Below are 9,228 nucleotides of genomic sequence, written 5' to 3'. Positions count from 1 at the left end.
CAAACTCATGAATGACGTACAACAGGTGTGAGGTTAAGTGACAAACATGAGGGCCCTCCGAGGAGTTCACGAGGTTTAAAATCTTGAGACTAAGAACATGAAGTTAAATAACGCCATTTTGAAAGTCATCACAACAAGAGGCTGATGGCATTTTGATTAAATGGAATTAAAGTGAAGTCATTTCGGGCATTTTGGTGAAGTGGCACAGACAGTCTGGCGTTGTTCCGGTGCCCATGCTGTGTGAAATGATGAATGCGGAGAGTGTTGAGTGATTCGCTTCCTGATTGACATCCTCTCTGGCATCCTAACTTGCGTAGTCGTTGCCCTCCTCTCTGGCATTGTTGTTTTTGTCCTCTCTGGTATCCAAACTTGCATACTTGTTGGCACTCTCTCTTGCGTCCTTGTTTGTGTCCTCTCTGGCTTTAGAACTTGCGTACTCGTTGGCGCCCTCTGTGGCATTCTTGTTTGTGTCCTCAATGGGATCCTAATTTGCATACTCACTGGCTTCATCTCTGGCATCCTTGCTTCTGCCCTTGCTTGCGTCTCTATTGATTGAGTAATAAGTTTTGGAATCTGCCATTGTGTTTCTTGAAAAACTTGTCTGGGTTGAAACTCCAAAGCGTTCTGTAATGTGGACCTCGTGTCTGGTTGTTGCAAATGAGTCTTATTGCTGTTGGCACTAGGAATACTCAGCTCGCTTATTGTGATGTGGCTGTGTGAATATGGTGGTGGTGGTGGTGATGACTTCTGGTAGAATCTACTCGTGCACTTGTTGTGCTCAGGTACAACACAGTGGCCGTGAACCGCACCCGATGGCCCAAATACTGTAGAGGATGGGTTTTGGTAGGCCGCAAGGTCTCTCTGAGTGCAGGTAGAGGCTCCCGTGTTCCACGCAGACAATTTCTGGCCCATGTTGTAATTACAAACTCTTGAGGAGACGGACTGATGTCCATAGTTTCCACCTTGTGGAAAAGCGTAGAAGCTGGCCTGATCCACTCCGCCACCTGGAGCCCAGTCCGTGGCATCTACCCCATTCAAACCAAGAGTGAAGTGCTGCGTTCAAACTCGCTCGGAAATGTGTGAGGCTCGCCTCCGGTTAATCGGTTGTAGTTTGCACAGAACTTAAGTATCATACCTTCAAGACTTAAAAATGTGAACAATAATAATACAACAAATACTGTATATTTCCATGTGTGTGTGTGTGAACAATAATAATACAAAAAAATACTGTATATTTCCATGTGTGTGTGTGCGTGTGTGTGTGTGTGTGTGTGTGTGTGTGTTGACTATTGAGGTTTGTAATTGTGTAATGCCAATTTCCGGGCTAGAGAGCGAAAGTAAAACTCGACTCCACCTGCCACCTTATATTCAGACCTCTCCACTAGCGTGTTCCTCGCAGAATCCCCTGCTAAGAAATGTCCTCCAAAAAGATGGCGATCATGAAAACGCTGGAGAAATTGTCCAGCAAGAATTTGGACAAGTTCCGCATGGCGCTGGTGGACTTCGGCGGCGACCGAAAGGTGGCACTCAGCAATGTGGAGGGCAAGGACTTCACGGAGATCACCAACTTGCTGGTGTCCACTTTCACTGAGGACGGAGCTCCAGCAGTGACCTCCGAACTGCTGAAGTCCATCCGGTGCTACTACAGGGCTAAAAAGCTCGGTAAGTGCTGCTTTCGCATGTGAATTTGCGCGCGCGTGTGTGTTTTCTATGGAGGTAAATATGGTGCAAAACTAACTTTTAAAAAATTTTTGTACCTGTAGAAAAAAGTCTAAATTTGTATCTGTAAAAGTCGTGATTTGTACCTGTAAAAACAAATTTGTACCTGTAAAAAAAAAAATTGTATTTGTAAAAAAAAAATAGTACCTGTAAAAAAAAAATGTCTATGTGTAAAAAAAAAAATAAATCTGTAAAAACAAATTTGTACCTGTAAAAGTCATGATTTGTACCTGTACAAAAAAGTGTAAATTTGTATCTGTACAAAAAAGTTTAAATAGAAATGACAACTTGTTTTTTTTCTGGCTAACAAGATAAAGCTAAACGTTTAACCGATTACGTATAGAAACCATGTTGGAATGTTCACGTCTTGGACGTCCTCTTCTTCCAAAATGACGCGTAAACTGGTCTGGCTACTCTTGTTTGTTTGGAATTTCGGACTTGTTAAAGTTAAAGTTATTTAAAAAAAAACACTCTATAAAAGACCATTTGTTTAATATATATAAAAAATATATTAGAAGTGGTAGTATATTTAGAACTGAAATACTCCAACAAAAAAGTAAAATATGACTACAATACACAGATATTTTGTTGCCAAGTTCTGTGGTTGCCTAATATTTTTCATAGAATAGTTTTAAAATGTTTTCATGGTGTGAGATTTTTTTCCAACGCATTTTCTGTTTGGTAACATTTGTGTTATTAACCAATTTTTTTTTGCCTTGTAGGTTTTTTTATTTGTATTTTTTTATCTAATATGTTATGTTTTTGATAATATTTTAGTAGCCTGATATTTTCGTATTTTTCAACGATTTAGAATATCTTACAATTTTTTTTAGGAGACTTACATTTTTGTATACTGTATTACATACAGATGTAGGATTTTGGCATTTTTGTGTATATCAGTGGTGGTGTAGAAACGCATATCTGATATATTTTCATTGTGCTTTGGTAGATAACAAGATTGCCAAACTGAAGTCATCTGCTGACAAAAGTGGGTATATTTGTGTTGTTTTCTTTTTTGTTTGATTTATTTTGTTTGCTTAATAACTTTGATAGCAACATCCTTAATTAGGAGTTTAAAAAACTCAAATTGCACGGTACAATCTACCAAACTTTAATTGCTATTGTTTCTAGCATTAGTAGCACCAGCAGAAACTGAAACAGACTCAGCTGGAGCTGCAGGTTGCATTGGCTGCTTCAAAGGTAACTATCAGGATGACCATGCGATTCTTCTTCTTCTTAATATTATTATTATCATTAGTGATAGTCTTATATTTTACTTCAGTTTGTTAATCATGGATGGATGGATGGATAGATAGATAGATAGATAGATAGATAGATAGATAGATAGATAGATAGATAGATAATATACTGTATAATACATAGGCTTTCATTACTTCAAATTAAAAAAAATATTTTTGAAATAGTTTTGTATCATTTTCAAATGTTATATTTTATTTTTGTAATATTGTTATCATGTTTTCTTCCAATATTTGTCCAAATTTTTTTTATTAAATTATTTTGTCTAATAGTAGCGTATTTTCTCTTTAACAGTTCCTCAACGTTTCTGTATTTTCTCCTAATATATTTAAATATTATTTTCTAATATTTTTTTTACGTTTTTTTTTGTAATACCGCCTAACAATGCATATTTTTTTCAATAATTTTAATTTTTTTTCTCAGGCTTAGCTAGAGCTAAAGGTCGCACTGCACACTCCAAAGGTAACTATCAGGATGACCATGCGATTCTTCTTCTTCTTAATATTATTATTATCATTAGTGATAGTCTTATATTTTACTTCTGTTTGTTAATCATGGATGGATGGATACATAGATAGATAGATAGATAGATAGATAGATAGATAGATAGATAGATAGATAGATAGATAGATAGATAGATAGATAGATAGATAGATAGATAGATAATATACTGTATAATAGGCTACATATACAGTACATACATAGGCTTTCATTACATCAAATTAAAAAAAATATTTTGAAATAGTTTTGTATCATTTTCAAATGTTATATTTTATTTTTGTAATATTGTTTTCATGTTTTCTTTCAATATTTTTCAATTTTTTTTAATTAAATAATTTTGTCTAATAGTAGCGTATTTTCTCTTTAACAGTTCCTCAACGTTTCTGTATTTCCTCCTATTACATTTAAATATTGTTTTCTAATATTTTTTTACGTGTTTTTTTGTAATACCACTAACAATGCATATTTTTTTCAATAATCTTTATTTTTTTTCTGTAAGTGTATTTTTTTACTTGTATATTGTCTTAACTTATTTATTTTTTCCTGATGTTGTAATATTTCTCAACTATTTTTTTATTTTAAAAAAAACACGCATATCTGATATATTTTCATTGTGCTTTGGTAGATGACAAGATTGCCAAACTGAAGTCATCTGCTGCCAAAAGTGGGTATATTTGTGTTGTTTTCTTTTTCGTTTGATTTATTTTGTTTTCTTAATAACTTTGATAGCAACATCCTTAATTAGGAGTTGAAAAAACTCAAATTGCACGGTACAATCTACTAAACTTTAATTGCTATTGTTTCTAGCAGTAGCAGCACCAGCAGAAACTGAAACAGACTCAGCTGGAGCTGCAGGTTGCATTGGCTGCTACCAAGGTAACTATCAGGATGACCATGCGATTCTTCTTCTTTTTAATATTATTATTATCATTAGTGATAGTCTTATATTTTACTTCTGTTTGTTAATGATGGATGGATGGATGGATGGATGGATAGATGGATAGATAGATAGATAGATAGATAGATAGATAGATAGATAGATAGATAGATAGATAGATAGATAATATACTGTATAATAGGCTACATATACAGTACATACATAGGCTTCCATTACATTAAATAAAAAAACATATTTTGAAATAGTTTTGTATCATTTTCAAATGTTATATATTTTTTTGTAATATTGTTATCATGTTTTCTTCCAATATTTAAAAAAAATTTTTTTTATTAAATTATTTTGTCTAATAGTAGCGTATTTTCTCTTTAACAGTTCCTCAACTTTTCTTTATTTCCTCCTAATATATTTAAATATTATTTTAAAATATTTTTTTAACGTTTTTTTTGTAATACCACTAACAATGCATTTTTTTTCCAAATTATTATTATTTTTTTCTGCAACTGTATTTTTTTTACTTGTATTGTCTTAACTTATTTACTTTTTAATTATTTCCTATTTTATATCCTCCATTTTAAACGTTATTGCACAGACTCTGGCTGGATGACATCTGAGTGTACCTATTGTTTTGGCAATTGTCAATTAAAAAAAAAAAGTAAATTATTTTGTCTGATAGTAGCATATTTTGTCTTTAACAGTTCCTCAACGTTTCTGTATTTCCTCCTAATATATTTAAATATTATTTTCAAATTTTTTTTTACGTGTTTTTTTGTAATACCAATAACAATGCATATTTATTTCAATAATTTTTATTTTTTGTCTCAGGCTCACCTGTAGCTAAAACTGGCAATGTCTACTACCAAGGTAACTATCAGGATGACCATGCAATTCTTCTTCTTAATATTATTATTATCATTAGTGATAGTCTTATATTTTACTTCTGTTTGTTAATCATGGATGGATGGATGGATGGATAGATAGATAGATAGATAATATACTGTATAATAGGCTACATATACAGTACATACATAGGCTTCCATTACATCAAATTAAAATAAATATTTTGAAATAGTTTTGTATCATTTTCAAATGTTATATTTTATTTTTGTAATATTGTTATCATGTTTTCTTCCAATATTTTTCAATTTTCTTTTTAAATTAAATAATTTTGTCTAAGAGTAGCTTATTTTCTCTTTAACAGTTCCTTAACGTTTCTGTATTTCCTCTTAATATATTTAAATATTATTTTCTAATATTTTTTTAACGTTTTTTTTTTTTTGTAATACCACTAACAATGCATATTTTTTTCAATAATTTTTATTTATTTTCTTTTTTTGCTCAGGTGGAAGTAACAATACCTCCAACCAAGGTAACTATCAGGATGACCATGCAATTCTTCTTCTTAATTATTATTATCATTAGTGATAGTCTTATATTTTACTTCTGTTTGTTAATCATGGATGGATAGATAGATAGATAGATAGATAGATAGATAATATACTGTATAATAGGCTACATTCACAGTACATACATAGGCTTTCATTACATCAAATTGAAAGATAAGTAATACCACTAACAATGCATATTTTTTTCAAATTATTATTATTTTTTCTGCAACTGTATTTTTTTTACTTGTATTGTCTTAACTTATTTATTTTTTTATTATTTCTTTTTTTATTTCCTCCATTTTGAACGTTATTGCACAGACTCTGGCTGGATGACATCTGAGTATACCTATTTTTTTGACAATTGGCAATTAAAAAATTTTTGGGGAAATTATTTTGTCTAATAGTAGCGTATTTTCTCTTTAACAGTTCCTCAACGTTTCTGTATTTCCTCCTAATATATTTAAATATTATTTTCTAATATTTGTTTACATTTTATTTTGTAATACCACTAACAACGCATATTTTTTTCAATAATTTTTATTTATTTTCTTTTTTTGCTCAGGTGGAACTGGCAATGCCTCCTACCAAGGTAACTATCAGGATGACCATGCGATTATTCGTCTTCTTAATATTATTATTATCATTAGTGATAGTCTAATATTTTACTTCTGTTTGTTAATCATGGATGGATGGAGGGAGGGAGGGAGGGATGGATGGATAATATACTGTATAATAGGCTACATATAGAGTAAATTCATAGGCTTTCATTACATCAAATTAAAATAATTAAAATTAGAATATTTTGAAATAGTTTTGTATCATTTTCAAATGTTATATTTAATTTTTGTAATATTGTTATCATGTTTTATTCCAATATATATATATATTTTTTTTATTAAATAATTTTGTCTAATAGTAGCATATTTTCTCTTTAACAGTTCCTCAACGTTTCTGTATTTCCTCCTAATATATATTTTTTTTACGTGTTTTTTTTGTAATACCAATAACAATGCATATTTATTTCAATAATTGTTATTTTTTGTCTCAGGCTCAGCTGTAGCTACAGGTGGCAATGCCTCCTACCAAGGTAACTATCAGGATGACCATGCGATTATTCGTCTTCTTAATATTATTATTATCATTAGTGATAGTCTAATATTTTACTTCTGTTTGTTAATCATGGATGGATGGAGGGAGGGAAGGAGGGAGGGAGGGATGGATGGATAATATACTGTATAATAGGCTACATATAGAGTAAATTCATAGGCTTTCATTACATCAAATTAAAATAATTAAAATTAAAATATTTTGAAATAGTTTTGTATCATTTTCAAATGTTATATTTAATTTTTGTAATATTGTTATCATGTTTTATTCCAATATATATATTTTTTTTTTTATTAAATAATTTTGTCTAATAGTAGCATATTTTCTCTTTAACAGTTCCTCAACGTTTCTGTATTTCCTCCTAATATATATTTTTTTTACGTGTTTTTTTTGTAATACCAATAACAATGCATATTTATTTCAATAATTGTTATTTTTTGTCTCAGACTCAGCTGTAGCTACAGGTGGCAATGCCTCCTACCAAGGTAACTATCAGGATGACCATGCGATTATTCGTCTTCTTAATATTATTATTATCATTAGTGATAGTCTAATATTTTACTTCTGTTTGTTAATCATGGATGGATGGAGGGAGGGAGGGAGGGAGGGAGGGATGGAGGGATGGATGGATAATATACTGTATAATAGGCTACATATAGAGTAAATTCATAGGCTTTCATTACATCAAATTAAAATAATTAAAATTAAAATATTTTGAAATAGTTTTGTATCATTTTCAAATGTTATATTTAATTTTTGTAATATTGTTATCAAGTTATATTCCAATATATATATATTTTTTTTATTAAATAATTTTGTCTAATAGTAGCGTATTTTCTCTTTAACAGTTCCTCAACGTTTCTGTATTTCCTCCTAATATATATTTTTTTTACGTGTTTTTTTGTAATACCAATAACAATGCATATTTATTTCAATAATTGTTATTTTTTGTCTCAGGCTCAGCTGTAGCTACAGGTGGCAATGCCTCCTACCAAGGTAACTATCAGGATGACCATGCGATTCTTCTTCTTCTTAATATTATTATTATCATTAGTGATAGTCTTATATTTTACTTCTGTTTGTTAATCATGGATGGATGGATGGATAGATAGATAGATAGATAGATAGATAGATAGATAGATAGATAGATAGATAGATAGATAGATAGATAGATAGATAGATAGATAATTTACTGTATAATAGGCTACATATACAGTACATACATAGGCTTTCATTACATCAAATTAAAATAAATATTTTGAAATAGTTTTGTATCATTTTCAAATGTTATATTTTATTTTTGTAATATTGTTATCATGTTTTATTCCAATATATATATATATTTTTTTTTATTAAATAATTTTGTCTAATAGTAGCGTATTTTCTCTTTAACAGTTCCTCAACGTTTCTGTATTTCCTCCTAATATATTTAAATATTATTTTCAAATATTTTTTTAACGTTTTTTTTGTAATACCACTAACAATGCATATTTTTTTCAATTTTTTTTTTTTTCTGTAAGTTTATTTTTTTACTTGTATTGTCTTAACTTATTTATTTTTTATTATTTCCTATTTTATTTCCTCCATTTTGAACGTTATTGCACAGACTCTGGCTGGATGACATTTGAGTGTACCTATTTTTTTGACAATTGTCAATTAAAATTATTTTTTTTAACTCTTTCACTGCCAGACGTTTTCAGAAACGGGTTGTCCCCAGTGCCAGCCGATTTAAGCATTTTGACTGATCTTTCAAGGTCCACAGAAAATGTGGAATTTTTTTCTTTATCATATTTTTAACTTGTAGATAATGTAAAAAAAATCCATTTTTTATTTTGTATTTTTGGAGCAAGGATGTATATGATATAAACATATTATCCGAGAAGAGATGGTGGAGATGTGTAATTCCTTTCTGCTCCCACACACCTAAATAAAACGGTTGGTTGTTAAGTTGAAAGTCGGGGTTATGCCATAGGGGAGAAAGCCCACAGGGCTCCACTTGGGCTTTTGTCATTTCTAGTGCCTTCCACCAGGAAAGTATTGGGTTTTTAAAACAATTATGTCGCTTAATCGATGTTGTAATAAAGAGTAAATCTAGAAGTCTGAGGTTATTACAATCCTTCTTCCAGCCAACAGTTAGTATATCTGTTGGGTTGTGCCCATAGAACGATATATTGTAGCTGGTTAGCTATATAGTAGTACATAAAATTTGGTGCCTCTAGACCACCTTTGGATTTGCTTTTCTGAAGAGTAGATAGACTAATCTTTGCTTGTGTTGTTTACTTTTTTGTTTAATTTATTTTGTTTGCTTAATAACTTTGATAGCATCATCTTTAATAAGTAGTTGAAAAAACTCAAATTGCA

General features: G+C 30.4%; 1 protein-coding gene and 1 long non-coding RNA gene across 2 annotated transcripts; both read left to right on the top strand.

Moving 5' to 3' along the window:
- The first annotated feature begins 1,426 nt into the window (after positions 1-1,426).
- On the top strand, positions 1,427-4,309 carry LOC144044981 (uncharacterized). Its single transcript, XM_077559728.1, has 6 exons — positions 1,427-1,662; positions 2,669-2,707; positions 2,851-2,919; positions 3,400-3,438; positions 4,103-4,145; positions 4,285-4,309. Exons 1-6 carry the CDS (start codon positions 1,431-1,433, stop codon positions 4,307-4,309), a joined length of 447 nt encoding a protein of 148 aa, XP_077415854.1. The 5' UTR covers positions 1,427-1,430.
- A 908-nt stretch (positions 4,310-5,217) lies between these two features.
- On the top strand, positions 5,218-6,350 carry LOC144043947 (uncharacterized). Its single transcript, XR_013291178.1, has 3 exons — positions 5,218-5,236; positions 5,715-5,741; positions 6,323-6,350. It is a non-coding gene; the product is annotated as an uncharacterized LOC144043947 (long non-coding RNA).
- Positions 6,351-9,228: the final 2,878 nt, after the last annotated feature.

Source organism: Vanacampus margaritifer, chromosome 2, assembly GCF_051991255.1.
Source record: "Vanacampus margaritifer isolate UIUO_Vmar chromosome 2, RoL_Vmar_1.0, whole genome shotgun sequence".
In the NCBI taxonomy this organism is placed as follows: Eukaryota; Metazoa; Chordata; class Actinopteri; order Syngnathiformes; family Syngnathidae; genus Vanacampus; species Vanacampus margaritifer.
The sequence above is the reverse complement of the archived record's forward strand: the minus strand, read 5'-3'. Positions and strand labels throughout refer to the sequence as shown.

What these genes read in the sequence shown, in the direction of transcription:
- LOC144044981 (XM_077559728.1), top strand. Translation starts at nt 1,431, where the DNA reads ATGGCGATCATGAAAACGCTGGAGAAATTGTCCAGCAAGAATTTGGAC. An exon ending in GAAGTCATCTGCTGACAAAA is followed by an intron (nt 2,708 to 2,850) that starts GTGGGTATATTT and finishes TATTGTTTCTAG; the next exon opens with CATTAGTAGCACCAGCAGAA. An exon ending in TTGCATTGGCTGCTTCAAAG is followed by an intron (nt 2,920 to 3,399) that starts GTAACTATCAGG and finishes TTTTTTTCTCAG; the next exon opens with GCTTAGCTAGAGCTAAAGGT.